Source organism: Macrobrachium rosenbergii, chromosome 35 (genome assembly GCF_040412425.1).
Source record: "Macrobrachium rosenbergii isolate ZJJX-2024 chromosome 35, ASM4041242v1, whole genome shotgun sequence".
Classification (NCBI taxonomy): Eukaryota; Metazoa; Arthropoda; class Malacostraca; order Decapoda; family Palaemonidae; genus Macrobrachium; species Macrobrachium rosenbergii.
Genome location: NC_089775.1, coordinates 5826416 through 5845713, shown reverse-complemented (window position 1 = coordinate 5845713; position 19298 = coordinate 5826416). Strand labels below are relative to the sequence as shown.

The window sequence follows — 19298 nt, the reverse complement described above, 5'->3', positions numbered from 1 at the left end:
TTACTTATTAAATTCTCTGCAGTAAAAAAAAAATGAATATATCTTTTACGAAACTAAATACTCTCATGCACAGTTTTTTAGACAAAATTCTACTAGTGACAGTAATGATATTATGTCATTCCAAATGAAAATATAGGTGTTCTCCTCCTATAGATAATATGACAGTATCATTACAGTAGTAGGTCTATTATCTTGGTACAGAGTCAAAGTAGTAATGACAGAATTTTTGGTGGTTAAGTAATAATTGATATTCCTAATGAGAGAAAAAAAAATACTACTATTTGTAGTTATGGAGTCACCAATAGTAGTACTAGTGGTATGGTTATGGAAAACCAATAATAATATTCACATTTGTAGTTATAGCGAATGAGCACCATTAGTAGGAAAAGTAGCTCTGGAGGAAAAAAAAGTAGCATCATACAGTACTACTTTAAGTATGAAAAAAATACTGTAGGCATTTTCTGCAGTTGATCGTTTCCCTCTTCTGTTAGGCTATGGAATCAACTCTTTGCTTGTCTAGGCAATCACAATATTTGAAACTTCCCTCCGTGGCCTCAAAATAACATCAATGTTAATTATCATATAAATCATTTTAATATTAATAATTGTAATTATGCCCCTCCCCCTCCTAATACCTCCAAATTGCACATTTTTTTAACTAGCCTCTGATCTTCCAGTCTTTCCACATGACTGAACCACCTCAAATCAATTGCTTCAATAATGAACTGAACTGAACTGAATATAGAATTTAGGCCAAAGGCCAAGCACTGGGATCTATGAGGTCATTCTGCATTGAAACGGAAATTGGCCGTAAAAGGTTTGAAAGGTATAACAGAAAGAAAACCTCACATTTGCACTATGAATCAATTGTTAGGAGAGGGTTGAGGAAAGTAAGATGGAAGAAAGAGAATATGAAAGGAGGTGCAGTAAAAGGAACAAGAGAGGTTGCAGCTAGGGGCTGAAGGCTAGCTGCAAAGAACCTTAAATAATGCCTACAGTGCACTGCATGAGGTGCACTGACAGCAATAGTACATCCCTATGGGTTGCTTCACTAATGGCAACCTTTTTTAACACATACTCTATAATATTCATCTCCGCAGTTTCAACCCTTTTCATTTGTTCATATTCAACATCCACACTTCACTTCCATAAATGAGCGATCGTTTACTAATTCCAGACATTCCAGCCTCAGGTTCCATTGGTATTCCCAATTTCCTCCGCATCTTTTGCACGAATCCGTCTACCTTTCTTTTCTTTGAATATTCTGTGACAGACTTCTCTCATCCTACTGTCATTAGATTTGTAAACTCACAAATACCACTGGAAATCAGCTATTTCCCTCTCACCATCTATAATAATAAAATCCAGGTGATCTCGTTTGTCCTCCCCCAGGTGACAGTAGGGGAGAGATGACACAGCCACCCACCCCCTGCAAACTGGTTTGTCTGACCCAGGTGGGGGTGGGGTGGGTATGGGAGACATCCATCCTCCTGCAAACCTGTTTGTACTCCCCAGGTGGGGGCAGGGTAGGTAGGGGAATGGGGGTAGAGGAGACATCCACCCTCCTGCAAACCTGTTTGTCCACCCCAGGTGGGTCTATATTCGGGAGGGTAGGGAAACTGGTTTCCAGCGTACAACAATCTCATTCATACGTAATTTTCATAGGTCTATATTCCTGGTTTATACAATTATCCTCATAAGCTTTCTGTAACTTACATTTACTCTCAAATTTACCCTCTCGTACAAACAGTTTGATCAAGCTTTTCTTACTCCGAACAATCTCTTGTGCCTCTAAGGACACAAGATGCATATTATCTACCTTGGAGTTGGTTGACTGTGGTGTACAACAATCAGAAAGGATAGTATTAAGTTATAAGAAAATTGTTGAAAAAAAGTCACAATATTCCCAGCTGCTGTTCTAAAACATGAAAATGCCATTGAAAGAGAATGTGTTGTTGGGTTACTGGGAGCTCAATAAATTGTTTTTTCAATGTTCCTTTTGAGATCTTTGTAAACGATTAATGTTTCCGTTGGGAAATTCAGGACGTCGTTAACCGGAATGGAATGGAATGTAGAGTTTAGGCCAAAGGCCAAGCACTGGGGCCTATGAGGTCACTCAGCGCTGGAAAGGAGATTGAGAGGAGGTGGGCTTGAAAGGTGTAACAGGAGAAAAACCTCACAGTTGCATAATGACAGGAAGATGGAAGAAAAGTAATATGAAGGGAGGTACAGTAAAAATATGAAAGGGGTTGCAGCTAGGGGCCGAGGGGACGCTGCAGAGATCCTTGAGTAATGCGCTGATGGCACGACTCCCCTACGGAGACCCCCGGGACCTTTGACTTCCATTATGTTCTTCCGAAAGAGGATGGAAGGACAGGGTTCTCCTTCTTCATCCTGGCCTATCTTCCTCCCTGAAGAGGGGCAGAAGTCCTTGAAAAAGGACTGCAAATATAGAGACTCAACCACATCGAGCTACTAGTAGCTATAGCAACAGCAAGCAACTTCATAGGTGTTGCAGAAATGGCAGATGGAACAGGTGACGTCATAAAGGATGCAACTACAGCAGATTTCAAAGACGATTTGTAAGATAATTTGTATCATCCCAGCATCCTGTGATACACTCCCCTCCTCAGAAGGGGTGTAATCTGGGTATTTATGTCATCTGGGTAGTTCCCAATAAAAAACTTATATTATCTCATTTTCTTTTAGTTCGCTGAAATGTTTATAGATAAAGTGTTAGTGAAGTTTCATCAAATAGCAATTTAGCTTAAATGTGCATTAGAATGATTTTTCTTGGAGGTTTCATGAAATGTTTATTCAAGGTATTTTCAGACTGCCTGAGTTTACCAGGGTATTGAACACAAGTGTATATAGGAATCATTGGAAGTCAGTTTATAGTGGCTTAACAGAGAGCATTTTAGTCCCTTCTGTCATCTGACATCCCCTTCTGTCAATGTTTATGCACCGGAAACGATGGAATAGATTAATCAGTGCTAGTAATCGGAAGTTTCATCAAATTAACTTCTGCACATTGTTTGGTTATAAACGAGGACGGATCAAACGTGTTGTGTGGACTACCATAAACAGCAAAGTTTTGATAACGATCCTTTGCATTAGAATGACTTTTCTTGGTTTCAAGCAAATGTTGCTCATTCAAGAGAATGCCATTTGGATTAATGACAAATGTTTATTCCAAGAACCTTGATCATTTTCAGACTGCAGTGAGTTGACCACGGACCAGTTATGTAATGCCTACTTTTGGTAACACAAAAGTGGTGTCAGCTGTATTGGAATCATTGGAATAATGCTGCATCAGCAAGGTTTATAGTTTCTGAAACTGGTTGGAGTGGAAGGAACCTTGCTAAAGGGATTTGGTGGACTGAAGCAGCCTTTAGGAAGTGCATCAGTACTACTAATACCAGACTTCAATAAGACTTTACTTGTTTTGATGAACGCGTTGAATAAAGCACTATGAGGCATAGTACTACAAAATAATTTGGGCAATTCCTTAGAGGTGCAAGGAGGATTTTTTCTGAGCTGACCAATAACTATTTGGGTCTACCAAGGTGAGGGACATGATACAACGACAAGGCCATCCAAGTTCATAAGACCAGTGTCGCTCATGCTTCTTCTATATTTTGAGAAAAATGTGCCAACAGACACAAAATTGCACAAAATAACAAATAAACACAAAAACTTCAGGTACAGGAAGAAAAATAGCAGGCTACTAATCCAAAATCAACAATCATACAAGGAACAGAGAAGGGTAACATGTCTGCTCTCGAAGGCAGCCAAAGAAAAAAGTCAATGAGTAGCATTGGGCAAGTGAGAGTTATCCCTCACTCATCAACCACCTCCACCATGGAGCTAACCTTTTTTCCAAGTCTCAACGACTGCACTCAAGTGCATGTGCTGAAAATACTCCCATTTAAAAAGCTGTGGTTTGTATTCTCATAGGAACAAATCACTGTTCATGCCATTACATACCAAAATGGATTTGGTGATTCTGACTCAGAATAAAATGTATCCATGCCCCACAACCTCAAATGGGGCTCATTACCCATCTAAATGTACTCAATCATTATATTATGAACACTTCACATAATTTGTGTGCATAAATAAAAGCATGCACTGAATTAATAAAAACTACAACATACTATGGTGCCTTTCTTCCTCTCTGGTAGTACAATATTTTTACTGACAGTCATTCAATGCCATACGGTGTCGGACTTAATACTGTACTGTAACGTAGTGTTTCAGCCTACATAAGTTTGTGTGTCTGGTGGGGGGGTAGGTTGATCCATTCACTCATGCATCTGCTTTGCCAACTGACAGAGAAGAAGGGAAACTGTCCTTTCCCCTACTTATTGTTGACATAAGTCACTACGGATGTTGTTGCTCAGCCACAGTACGAAGCGACTTCAAAGAGTCTTGCAATGTTTGCAGGGCTAGTAGTGTTGTCTGGCATCCCAAAATGCATGTAGACAAGGAGGATTATTGTCTGCCGACAATCCTAGGATGAATGAGCTGCTCATGTGGGAGCCCAGATCACCCCCTTTTCAGTAGGTGGAGAACTTAGGGGAACTTCTGCATTCAGCAAGATTCTTTCAGATGTCCCTACACACACAGCAAGCTTGGAGAGAGGATCACTAAGGGTGGATGCCCTTGCAAACACCCACAGGACCTTTCACCAACTTGAAGCATAGACCTTTCATCTAGCAAGACAGTCCCTCACAGGTGTACTTCCAAGGTCCCTCACTTTGCTCCAGTGCATGTTTACAGGGTCCATGGCACACAACCACAGCACAGCAGCCAATGCACCCTTGGCCACGTGCTGTTATGCAAATATAACCCTTTACCAGAAACCTGTCAAATCTCACTCAGAAATGATATGTCCAGTGGGTACCGTATAGTGGCGACCCCTGGTCTGAGACAGTACACATGCCAAGTGAAAGGGGTAGCATTGACTACACTGTGCACACTTCTGGAAAGGCACAAGTGGAAAGCCTTCCTTGTCTGAGAAGGACTGGTCAACTCATAGAGTATCAGGCTTACTTGTTGAGACCTGTGCCAGCCCTACACACAGCATGTAACACCCAGAGGTGGCAAACACTGTTAATTCCCCCAACCAAGAGAAGGTGCTCACTTAAATACTAAGGTACTTCTAGTAAGGCATCTTCTAGAACCCTTCTTTTCCACCCATGGGAGGAAAATATAGGAGAGCTTCTTGAGGATTAAGGAAGCACTTGCAACCAGCTTCTTTTACTCTACTCTCTTTTAAATAAGCATGCTATTTTTCCTGACAAGAGTAAAAAAAAAACTTCAAAACACAAGTACCAACTCAACAGTCAGCAGGAATGCAAGCAAGACATCTGTACTCAATGAGATATGAATCAAAATGCTTACTGACACCAGATGAGTGAGGATATTCCACCATCTACATCTCTCACACCAGTTAACTACTTTGTTATGTGTGTTTTAGCAACCAATTCCAGCTTGCGCTGAGAAATACTCCTACATAAAAGGTGGAAGTTTGTATTCTGTTGCAACAAATTATCTTTCTAAATGCTTGAAGCCACCATGGGCTGTAGTTTGGGGACCACAGCCTTACAACATAAGTGTAGAAAACCGCAACCCACATCACAATTACAGGTATGAAATCAAAGACGACTTTGAACTACAGTTTTATTCTGAATTACATACAGAGTTAGGTAAATCATTAATATAAATAAATGTAGACTATTCAGTTGCTGTAATAAAAACTATCTTCTGCCAAATACTCCGATGAGGGAGTTTGGACAAGGGATTATCTATAAACTATGGCGAAAGACTTCCTTTAGGAGACTAGCTCAAAGGCTCATCAGGAAAAACAAATGTTTAAAAGCCGCTTTGAAAATTTCTATTATTCTTTCCATGAACGTAACTCAAACGAGGGCGAGAGTCTCGGGCTAAATCAACCCTTCACTGAAACGCAATCGTTGGTGGAACAAAAGAAGAAAATTCACTGAGTCACTGATGAGTCCTTGAATCCTTACACACCTATCATATACTCTATGATATTTTTCAACATTCACTTTGTACAATTATTTACACTTATAAAGTTAAAGCTGAGGAGAAGAAAGACAGAGGAAGATTTTATAAATACCTGATGGTCACCTTCCTTGAGACTTACTGTCAAGAGGCCCAGTTATCAGCCGGAGTGCTCTCGGTATTACAAACGGCTCAATGCCTGTTGGTTCCATGGAACTAGAATTTCTATGGCAACAATAGCAACGCTAATTGAAAACACTTTTGAATTTGAATCTACTTTTTTTTAACAAGACTTTTTTACAAGCAATGTAGGAAAAATCTTGGGAGAATTCTCTCCTCTTTCTCATGATGGATGACTCGGATGTATTTCCATCGACAGGACAGGCATTTCCTGTCTGTAACTGGGTCTGGTTAATTCAGACACCTGGCAGTAGGCACTGTTGCGTTTCGACTGGGCCTGCAACTTGGTAATATTTGGTTGGCGTGAAACCGAAGTCACTTTCAAATGCTGCGTTCTGAACAAAGGAGAAATGTAGTGATGGATTAATCAAATCTCTTTTTGTGCCTATTATCTCAAAGGAAACTTAGAAACACAGTGACAGGCTTTCAAGAAACTGGACTTGTTGAATTTGACCTAGTAACAATAGTCAGTACCGTCATTTGCAGCAACTGGAGAGCAGAGTCTTCCAGTGTGAATATACAGCAAAGTTATAAAACTTCAAGTATTATACATACAATGTATCTGAACATTTATGCGATATGTTTAAAATGGTTGCATAAAACCCATCTATTACGATATTGAGCGTTACGTCTAATCGAGATTTTACCGTTTTCTTTATACACGATACAGCAGCTCTATATATTTCAATTTCCTACGAGAATAAAATAACGGAGTTAAATACGTACGATGTCTTTATCAGAGAATGATATAGCGACTACAGTATACACTGTTACTGACTCGTGGTGTACCAAATACAAATTCTGTGTTCATTGCAGATTGTGGGGTTGGTGAACTGCGCTATCTACAGCACTAAAATATCCTGAAATTACATGCGAATAAGATTGGAAACACTTTCTTTTCTGTTCGGCAGAAAGTAAGTAAGTAAGAGTGTGTGTGTGTGTGTGTGTGTGTGTGTGTGTGTGTGTGTGTGTGTGTGTGTGTGTGTGTGTGTGTGTGTGTGTGTGTGTGTGTGTGTGAGAGAGAGAGAGAGAGAGAGAGAGAGAGAGAGAGAGAGAGAGAGAGAGAGAGAGAGAGAGAGAGAGACGCAGGTAAAACTTAGAATGAAAACACACCAAACTCATAACTCTCAGGCAATAAAAGTAATGCATACTTCTAAAAATCTTTAGGATTTTAATTTGCAGGCATAATGGATCAATCGTTCACTAATGAATCTATGAAAACCTTGATGTCCGTACACCGACACGCACCTCTTCAGCACAATAATTCTTACAAGTGCCGTGCACAGAGAGGAACGTGAACAGCAGACTTCTAATGGAACCCATAGTGTAAAATATTGTGCACCACAATATCAACCAGAAAGTACGTACACAAAATATTCATTTTCCATAAATTACATACAGTGTATCTTACAATAGGTGTGTCTCCAGACAATCTATTGCATCAAAAGTTTCATCCATAACAGTTTCTCTGCACCAATGTTCTGCTCAAAACAAATGTTCATTTTCCATTTTGAATCAAAAACAAATTTCTAAAGTCAGCCAGAAAGATCTTCGACAGTAAATGAAAAATAAAATAAAAAGGTCCACTTTGATTCTCCGTAAATCTCCTTAACCACATTCCATAACATTTAATATATAAAAAATCCTTTTCATAAAAGCACAATGTAAGACCTACAGTGTATCTACCATTAAATAAATAAAATGAAAACTTGTAAAAAGAAAAAAAACTGGACCAAAGTAAAAATTACACGACAGTACCCTCGACAAGAGATTCCGCTATTCCGCTGCCTTCTGCTGAAAACAACTTTTGTCTCTTTGGGAGATATGCACCATTAAAAATGAGCAGCAGAAGTCATACCACTTTGTCCAATCATCCATGATACATCAAAAACATACATTATAGGCACGTTACTCAAGTGTCCCTGTCTTCATTGCAAGCAAACTGGAACGAGGAGAGAAAAATTTTCAAATGGGCGTTTTGTTTACCTTGCGATCATTTCGCAACCGAACCATCCTGGTAGCCGGGCTCCAATGCACACGATTAGCCTGGTAGCAGCGTGCTTGTATGACAAGAGACCACTCTCGATATTTAAGTAAAATATTTGCGAACAGCCTAGGATTACTTTTGATAATATTAGTTCCACGAAACTTTGTGCACATAAATGCCATGCATCTTTGATAAAAGCTAAAATGTCCAACAGAAGACAAAATGAAAATACAGTAGTCAAATATATATATATATAACATAAATTTCCGAACACTTTCTCCAATAATCGTTCCTAAGCTTTCGTGAAAACAAACACTAAAGATTTAAAAAGTATATGCTACTCTAAAGGCATTACTGAGATCAGCATCTAAATAAGTCATTTAAAAAAAGAACTATCACAAGATCAGACGATTGCGTCTGTCGCACCTTTGACCAAGTTTTGTTCCATATCGATGCATGCTCCACCGAGATATAAAATGTTTCGTAATGCATAGCCAATTAAGCTCTTCCGAAGAGAATGGAACCGAATGTGAATACGATGATGCTGTTTGGTAAGCCAATAAAAATATCAACACAAACATTCTATACAAACTGGATCACGCAAGGGCACTTTGAGTCAAAACCGCATCTCACTTGTCCTTAGCAACTGGAAGCATGAGAGTTCAAATATTCCTGGACACCCATCTGGCAACCCTACACTTGTGGAAGTTGACACTCATTGAACAATTACTTTAGATTCAGCAGTATAATCACAATTATAATTTTCTCTTTGTTTTTATTCGTTTATCATTTTTTTTTTTGGAAGGGAGGAGGGATAGATCCATGTTGGAAATTTTCCAATGATGATTCAGAAATCACATTTGCATTTCTTTTTTTAGTTTCTCTTATTATTTTTTTTTCAAAATATCATTATGGATTGTTCTAGAACAAGCTTTTTAAGAAATGTTGTGTCCGACATAATTTTCACAGTCATCAGAAAACTACATGGCACTGTTCATGTCTTCCTGCGATAGCAAAATGGCAGTAAGTGTTAGAGACTGAACTTCTTACTTCCTGGGAGAAAATTTTGGATTCGTTGGACCGTGGGTGAACGAGCGCAGTTCATAGGGGACGCTGGTTTTGTGCAATGTGGCAGCATCAGCATCGCTCTTTCGAAGGATTAACATGCGAATATCTGTATGGAGGTAGATTTTGCCAGACTTGGAACTGACAAACCTGCAAAGATCAAACCAGTGAGATAATAGAAGATACAATCAGGTATAAATCTTTCAGAAGGGTCCAATTTGGATCCTGAAAACATACTGCAGTAGACAAAAAATATTGCATTCATTAACTAAAATCATATCTTACCAGTTTAGGATTTAAACAAAGGTACTGTGTCTTTTCTAGGCAAGGATTTTGAAAATATTTTGGAGCGTACGAAAACATACTGTGGACTGCCAATGAATGTTTTATTCGTATAAAAAATGGAAATAAAATCACTGTGTATAGTTCTGTAGTCATATACTGAAAGCAAGGGTTGAGGCACCATTTAGAAAAACTTGTAACTCGAAGTACGGCAGACCCTGGTTACAGGTGGCATCGGTTAACGGCGACCTGGTTTTACGGCACTTGTCCAGCAATGCTGTTAACTCGATTTTCCAAGCCAATCTCCGGTTAGCAGTGCCAATCTCTGTTTAACGGTGGTGCCGATCTCGATTAGCAGCGCCGATATCCAGTTAACGGCACTGTTAAGTAGGCCATTAGTACTATTATGTACCATTAAGCGGGTCATTAGTGCCATTATGCACCGTTAAGCTGATCATTAGTACTATTATGCACTGTTAAGCAGGTCATTAGTGCTATAATGCACCATTAAGTGGGTCATTAGTGCTAATATAGCCAATTTTCGGTTAGTGGCGTCGGCTGGGAACGGAACCCCCTTCGTTAACCGGCGACTGCCTGTATATTGCATAGTTCACAGAAGAATTACCGTACTGTAGTTTGTTCCTCTTGTAAAAAGACAATTTCAAGTTAAATTTTGAAACATTCTCATCAGCTATACCATCATACAATCTGTGCCAGTTCCTGGTAAATGTCTTAATACAATTTTAAATGATCAACCAAACATCTGACAAGTTGTGTAAAGTGCCTTACATGGTGTCCAAAAAACAATATACTTACCTAATCTCAATTCAGATCTCTAACACACTAACTCTTGTCTAACTCACATGGAAAACTATATGTGATTCTGCATAAACTTAATGAGATTCAGCAGAGGTATTTAGTATTTGAGTTTAAGCTGCTATGAGTTTACCCCCGATGAAGTTAGGTCAATGATTTAAGACCTCACGAAATCCAAAATAATCTTTGCGTAATACCCTCTGCTTGAATGCAAAATATTGCAGTTTCTTTATATTATAATAAATGTGGAATCATTGATGGCTTTTATAACTAAAAAAGTTTATGTAGTAAAAATCTGCAATATATTGTAAACTATATTACTAGGTAAAGTACAAAAGCAAAGACTTTTAAACTTTACTAAATAATTGTGGATTTTTACTATACAAGTGTTTTTCATGAGATTGAGAATTTCTTGGCAATAGAATTGAATAGATTAGAGAACTTAGGCCAAAGGCCAAGTGCTGGGACCTATGAGGTCATTGAGTGCTGAGAGTGAAACTGACAGTAAGGAGGTCTGAAAGGTGTAACAGGAGGAAAACCTCAGTTGCACTACGAAACAGTTTTTAGAGAGGGTGGAAAGTCAGATGGAAGAAAGAGAATATGAACAGAGGTACAGTAAAAGGAATGAAAGAGGTTGCAGCTAGGAGGCAAAGGGACGCTGCGAAGACCCTTACGTAACGCCTACAGTGCACACGTGAGGTGCACTGACGGCACTACCGGAGAGAGAGAGAGAGAGACTGACTAACCTGAGATGTATGAGGTAACGGAGCCATTGATGAGCATTATCATCTGCATCACTGGCCCCTACTGGCATGTTTAGCGTACGCTGACGGACGAACGTACGCGAGTTGGGCGGCATATCTGACAAATCATACATTACAACGAACATCTTCACCACCGTTCCGTGGGGGTTGAACAATGTAACCTGTACCGTGCCTTTGCTGGGGACATGGTAGCCCTTCTTGCCAAGATTGATGTGACCCTGTGGAAGAGAAGAAACTTTTGTTGTCGTGAACCGTACTGGAGAAATACTACCTCTAAAACTCAGAAATAAATGTGAAAACAGTTTTCCAACACAAGGCAAAACGCCAAAGGCGAGAAGCGAATCACTCACCATGTACGGAGATGAGATCTGATCATTATCACAGAGTGTGTAGAAAAAGACTGTAACGGGTTTTGTAATGCGCTTTGGACAGAAGGCCCCCGAGGCCGCGATTTCTGCCGTGAAACCCTGGACAGTGGACACAGGCTCCAGTCGACCGTTCAGTACGCACTCCTCGAAGCTGCCCAGGAGGTTTGAACATGTCACAGTAGCTGGCGCAGACATCGACAGTTGATGCAACTTGCGAGCGGCTTTGTGTTCGTGGCATACTGCGTGCATCTCTATAGTATATGCCTCTTCCTCTTCGGTGTCACAGGCGTACAATGCACTGCAGTGGAACGATGTCGATCTACAATTTTTTTGCAAGTGGTCAGTGAGGTAAAACAGGTCCCTATTTTACTCCATACGCTAGGCATGCAGGCTGGAGGACTTTGAAAGTGTGGACTTCATTGAAAATGAACCAGTGAGGCTCACTTCTTTCGAAAGAAATTCAAATGGGCCAATACAGTCATTTTTGGGGGGAAAGTGTTCACAATTGAGATTAATTCCTGTCAAATTTTGCAGTCAATGAACAATTTTGAAACGAAACATTGCATTAAATCTATAACCAATGAATCAAAGATTTGTTCAGTCTTAGAAACTGTCTGAAATTATGTGACAAGATACAGTTCTGGTTTTCCTTAGAAAACCAATAAAATGCAAAACAGAAAGTACTTGAATTGAAAAAAGTGCAGCAAGTTGTATCGTACAACTTCTACCCGTGACTTCTGCACGGGGAAAACTTAAAATTCAAGGGACTGAGGGACAATATACTAAAAAAAATAGAGATATTCCTTTACAAAAAAACGAGTAAAGAAGAATACACTAACATAAAATGATATCAAGATATTAGAAATAAATGTCAAAACACAAATGTGATTATAAAATACTATACAAGCACACGCAGCGCTGTGAAGGTGGTATGCCTTAAATGCTGCACAGTACTTGAGATCTCAAGACTACATTAAAAAAGAATATTGTCCACTAAAGATATCGTATCTTCTATTAAGCTGAAAACTGGCAAAGTCAATGGTCACTGATTTATACGAGATTTTCGGAGGTACAATACTGTAAAGATCTTTAAAATTCTGTGATGCATAATTGTATCTAAAATAATCATCAGATTTTTTGTCAATACAATTGCAAACAGGACTTATTTATGTTGTATCCGATTCTCAAAGTGCATGAATCTCCATGTCAACAACTAGCACATCAACTGCCGACTGCTTACTGCCTTTTACCACCTGCTTTTTTCTTGTCTACCTGTCAAACTTCTTAAACCACGTGACTACACTTTAACCCTTCATGGATTAACAAATCCTTCAAGCCTGCCCTAAGGGAGTTTGGTGGTGGGACACTATCTAGGACTTTTTCCTAAAGAAACATACAAAATAGATTAGAATATAGGTTTTAGGCCAAAGGCCAGACGTTGGGACCTATGAGGTCATTCAGCGCCAAACCAGAAATTGACACCAAGAAGGTCTGAAAGGTGTAACAGGAGAAAAACCTCATAATTGCACTAGGAGAGAGTGGAAAGGAATATGGAAGACAGTAAATTGGAATGAAAGAGGTTGCAGCCAGGGGTCAAAGGGATGCTGCAAAGAACCTTAAGTAACGCCCACAGTGTACTGCATGAGAGACACTGACGGCATTAACCCCTCCATGGATAAACTGTACAGTTCAAATCTAGCAGCAGGACACTACCAATGACTTTAACCTAAAAAAACATAACTCATATGTATATAAGCCTCATCTTTTGTTTAGTATACTGTCAACATGCACCAATTATGGAAAGATGATATTACAAATCTAATGCACTGTGGGGAAACAGAAATATTAAAAGGAAATGATTTCAACAACGAAAGTCAAGATGAAAAGTGGAAAGCCCCACGCAATAATTATTATTATTATTATTCATAAGATGGATGTGGAACAAGCCCACCAAAGGGGCCATTGACTTGAAATTCAAGCTTCCAAACAATATGGTTTTCTTCTATTTATTAATAAATTAATAAACAGATGAAAATGTATCACTGTACATGCAAACCTACGAAAGTGATGAGGCCAGAAGTATGGAAAAACGAAGACAAAGAAAAGCATAAATATTATAATGTGAAATTATAGAGGTACAGTATACATACAGCTAGGACATACTTCAAAAACATAGGAGAAGGCCTGGAGGAAAAGCGAGAAAACTGCTTAAATCAGCAACTGTCATGTGGCTTCATGACGGAGAAAAAACACTGTATTTTCAAATGCACCTTATGGCATCCTAAGATACATCTAGGACTGTGAAATGTACTTGAACGGTGAGGTTTTCGATGCTTGAAACGTACAAGAGCAAGCGAGAAAAAGGAGGGTGAGTATATTTAGTGGAAGATGTTTCCAAAGCTTAGAATATTTCTGTTACCTCATAAACACACTGGGCTGTGAAGCAGGGAATGAGAGGTTAGTGACACGAGAGTGGAAACATCCTGGACCAAGTGAAAGGGGTGGTAACTAAAATGTACCCAGTTAAAATAGCAAAAGTCATGATGTTATGCGGCAAAGACACAGCCACTTAAAAAGGAAGTGGAGGAGATTTTGAAGAGGTGTGTCTACATAATGCTACAATGGCCAGGGTTCAAAATGTGGACGCTGCGGAGAGATGCGTCTAGCAGCTGGTAAAACAGTAGATAGAAAAGAAGCACGACAAAGACCATTGGTAGGAGCACAAAATCAAGGTCTAAAAGGCTAAGATGAAGACCACTAAATGAGGGCATAAATCCTAAAACAGAAATCAGGAAGAGCAAGAATACAGCAATACTACATTTACTACAGGACCTTCAACTACTGAGAAATGTTACAAAGGCTCACAGGAAGCAAAGTCAAAACCTGGGACAAGATAGTGGGTGAAATGAAAAGCCTTTTTTGGACATTCAACCTTCCTTGTCGCACGAAGCCAAAACTCTGATAGCTCTTAACGATGAAATAAGCTAAATTCTCATAAATTTAGAAAAAATTACCTACAATAGATGGGAATTTTGGCTAAAGTACACATGACAAAAGAAAGGCAATGACTAACTTCATGTCTAACCCTATAAAGGGAAAATTTCAAGCCATTAATTATGATATTATTCCTAGTGATTAGGCTATGCAACATTTAGCGAGTGGAACTCTTCATAAAATCTACTCAATTGAGTGTCTCAAGTAGCTGTATTCAACATATGGGTCAATTTTCTAACCATTTGTAATTATCATGGAAACTCAGATGCTTTTTTCCCAAAATATAAAAACAACAAAATTAAATTGGGGCTGTGCCAAGAGATGATTTTTCACAAAGGAGGAATGATAATCTAACCACAATATAACTGAGACAGCAAGATGCAAAAGGATAAATGCTACAAAGAACCATGAGTACTGCAAAGGGATACTTAAGCATTACATGTACTATCTTACAAAGTTATCGCATGTCATAAATGTTCCTTTTTTTAAGCTGAAGTCCACTGTACAAATCATAACAAAACATCTCAGGAAACGCTTTGTAATGGGTAAAGCAAAGATACTCATGGTTGCTTTAAAATAGAACTGATTACTCTTCAGATAGCCTACATACAGTACTGTACCGTAGTTTTGATGACAAATCTCCTGACCTGTGCCATATTGTAAGTTAGATTTGCCAGTTTTCAGAACAGGACTAAAATGACAAAGACTACCGTCATAAAGCAAAAGGCACACTACCTCTTTATTGCCGCTACACTGACGAGGCTGGAGTCATAGTCAAATCGCTTTCCCTTTCTGAGTGGTGCTGGAGAGGACGTCAGGGGTAGCCCGGTCTTGCTGTGGAACACCATATTTGTCGCAGAGTCTAAGGAGCGGCGGAACTGAGCCTTCTCACTGGCAGATGGAATAGTGACACCTTTCATGTTGCAGTACTTCTCCACCTCATCATCCTCACTAATTAAGTCATCCAGTTGCATCTCCGTGTCATTGCCAACCTGCTTGTCGTCTTCAATCTGCTTGATTTTCTGACCTGTCTCAAGCTGCACAGGTGACTGCTTTGCATCTGCAAGCTCACTGCCGTCTAAAATGAATGGCCTATCATCCTGAGAATTCTCCTGAGGTGGTGATGGATGACCCCGCGTCATCAGGTGTTTGAGCAAGCTCGCGCTTTTGACAAATCCTTCTCGAGTTTCCCTCGAGCGCACGACACTCTCCTTGCCGGTCTCACGGCCAGTCTTCCAGTCATTCTGGTCCAGGTGAGATTTCGCAATGCTAATTTTTGATGGTATGTCTTCCTTGGCTTTCTGGTGGACGTGGGTCTCTTCATCATCTTGGAAGTTCAAGACTCTCTTCGCCGTCTCCTTAGTGCTGGAAGTGGCGTTTGAGTGGCCCGTCATATGCAGCTGCTCTCCCGTAATGTCTTGATTGTACTCATTTTGGATGCTAGATAATATTGCAATAAATGGACTCTTGCTCAGCGTATGTGATACTTGCTTCTGTGGTTGACAGTGGAGGGCTTTGGCTGGCTCGCTACAAGCAGTATAAAAGTTGGTTTTCAGTGTAATCTTTTTAGCTTCAACACACTGCTGGTTTTCACTTTCCCTGTATCCTTCTTCCAAACCATAAATAATTCCCTTTTTCATTAAATCACTATCATTATCACAAGCATTATCACTACAAACTCTGGTCCACAATGGCTCACAACTATCAACTAAAGTCTTACAACTAGGAATATCACATTGTTTCTCACTACTGAGCGCTATGGCTTCGAGAAACTGGTTTTCGGGACTAGAGGTCAACTCCCGCGCATCCCCTCTACCCCGATTTTCGTTTTGGCACCTGTCACTGTTCCTGTGCTCGGAACATCCCAAGGATGAGAGATAGCTTGGTCCCAGTTGGCTGCTCTTGCAACTTGTCGAGGGGGCTTCACCCGTTTCCCACTCTCTAGCGACTTTCACGGAATCGAGCCCAAAATGGCCCTCTAGCCTCTTTCCCTTGTCTTCCAGTACTTTTCGCTCCATTTCTTTATTAGCCCACAACTGCTTCTCCGACTTCATATCAGGGTCTAGGCCTAAATGTAAATTTTTCATCTCAGAATGACCTTTAGGAGAACGAACTTTTGAATGGCTCCTGGGGCTGTTACTAGACTGTCGCAGAACACTCAAAATTTCCATAGTTTCCTTTGGAGTTAGGTCAAAGTTGAACTTGTTACGGAACAAGTGGCTAGGACTAACATCACCTCTGTGTTTCATTTCTTGTTTAATATCCTGAAAGACAAGAGAAAAAACAGAAATAAATGTCTTTTATTGTAACACCTAACCAATACCTAAATTAAGAGTATGCTGTTCTTATATCTGATACAGAAATATAAACATAAGCTAAGGCTTTGAAACTGCAAGTGGTAGAATTTTACATCCTACCTTGAACACAATTCGGAACTTTTATTGATTTCAAAGCCCGAGATAACCACGGGGACTTAGAAGACAAAAAATCAGCAGAGCTACATGAGCATGAAAATTCAAGTCAATACCCACCTTAGAGTGTAAGTGACACGAACTCTCGGGTTCCTTATCACAGACTTCAGACAGATCTTCCATACTGGAACACAAATGTTTGCCAGTGTGTGAACAGCAAGGCCTCAACTGATCGTCTATCACTTTCGGAAGCAGCTTCTCTGTTTTGCAGCGCTTCTCGCCCGACGAGGAGCCGCGCTTCAGGCCGGCACCGACCTTCCCGCTGGACTTTTGGGTTGGTTCTCCAGAGTGGGACTCTGCCTCCACTGGTAGCTGTGGAAGACAAGCACTACTACTTCCGTTGTGACCGTTCCTCTTGCACTCCCACTCGCTAGAGTTCTCGCCCTCCTCCCGACGCTGCATAGACCCCCCTTGTACGCTGGAGCTACTTGTACCTTGGACATTTCTGGACATTTCAGAGCAATCTCCTCTAGGTTTAAAACTGTAACTGTAATCGGATTCGGAACACCCATCACTGAGCAGCCTCGTGCTTTTGTATCTCTTGGAGGGTCCGACATAATCCCTGCTTGACTCCGCCTGATCGTTATACTGGTACTCGGGGTAATTTTGATACTTGCCCCCTCTAGGTGATAAGCTGCCTTGCTGCTTCTGAAGCTGATCGAAGTTCAACGACTGGAGGTTGTGGTGGGAAGAGTGGGGCTTCTGCAGATGCAACTGGTTGATAGACTGCGGCTGTGACAGACACACTTGTGGACGATTGTAGACAGGGTGTGGCCTCTGAAAATGTTGGCTGGCTCCAGAGTAATCTATTCTATAAGGACAATGCTGCATGTGGTGGCTTGACTGCTGTTGCTGGTGTGGGATTCCACTGCTGGAGGGACACACTGAGGCCAGAGAGGTCGGATGGAGACTGACAGGTGGAACCGGGTAACGCGCTTGAGTCCAAGAAAACGGGTGACGGGCTGCACTTGGTCCCAGTGGCATTACGTCTGGAGGTCTGCTGTTGGGGGGTACTGGGTGTCTGTGGCGACAAATCAAATGCTCGGGAGTTTCCAGGGAAGGGGACCCCGACCGCACCGGAGACTGGTAGCGACGAGGGAAGCGAGTGAGGGAGTGAGGAGGATCCAGCAGGCTCTCTCCAAGTTGTGTGTCCGGCGATTCGCTTCGACTTACACGGGTGTTCTCCGCCAACCTGGCTTTCATAACACTTCTCCGTAAATCTTCATCACCCCTGCAAATGTTTAGGCCAATTAGTTCGGAGGAACCTAAGATTCAAACTGGCACTTTTGAAATGCCAGAAACAGAAAAACAAATACAACTGGGCTGTAAATCATTAGACAATTCCACTGGATGTAATTTACAAAAGCAGGCAAACAACAAAATACAGTACTGTACAGTTAAAGCACATTTTGTACCTCTCAACATGAAAGCCTAAGCAAACACAACACAGAATAAGTAACTTTATGAATAAGGTATCACTGAAATTGTCTTATTTTATCAAAAAATAACAAAATTCCTAAACAGCAGGCTTACAACTCCAAGCGGTTTGAGAGTTTTGTGGGTAAGCGTTGAATAATAAAAATGCAAAGATTCACAGAAATTTACAAAGAAAAACCTTACAGAAACTAAACCTATAAATGACTATGTATACTACACAGAATGTGTACTGAATTTCATTGAGTTTGGACTACACATATGTAAGTTTATGTGTCAAGAAATAAAATCTGGTACTGGAAACTAGTTCACTTGCAATTCAAGAATTCAAGCACACAAATGACATTGATATAGCAACATATTAAAAAAAAAAACTTTAGCAGTATAACTTCAAAATTCCACAATGAAAAATATGAACAAGTACTCTACCAAAAAATGTAATATATATTTTGGAAGTACAGCAACTTGATCATGGTTGCAAGGGAAACTTCCAAAATTGTGCCTCTATACATATTAACCTGAGCCAAACCAAAGCAAGAATACTGAATAAAAATGAATCCATACAGCTCATATTGTAAACATCCATATCTAAATTAAAAAAAAAAAAAGCTTAATAAAATTCTGAATACTACAATGACAATGATCGAATTGACACGTCATTACCTTCTATGTTAAGCATATAATGAATGCACCATACTTGAAAAGAATTATAAATTCACAAAGATGAAAAAATATGAAATATGATTTTGAATCTGACACAATGAATTCACAAAAAGAGCAAATTAATTTGAAATTATTGTTTTTCAAGATGAAAGGCTCTCTGTAAACAAAATCCTCAGAAAAAGTAATTGAAAGTAATTGATCAAAAAACCACTACATACAACATTAATATATATAATGTTATGAC

General features: G+C 39.9%; 1 protein-coding gene across 1 annotated transcript in view; it reads right to left on the bottom strand.

Annotated features, from left to right (window-relative positions):
• Positions 1-5671: 5671 nt before the first annotated feature.
• atos (atossa) overlaps positions 5672-19298 on the bottom strand; it is a 76660-nt gene continuing 63033 nt past the window's right edge. Inside the window, 5 exon segments of the mRNA XM_067134307.1 lie at positions 5672-9412; positions 11107-11342; positions 11475-11811; positions 15222-16750; positions 17018-18188. Of these exon segments, the coding sequence (XP_066990408.1) occupies positions 9244-9412; positions 11107-11342; positions 11475-11811; positions 15222-16750; positions 17018-18188 (3442 nt within the window). The 3' untranslated portion in view covers positions 5672-9243.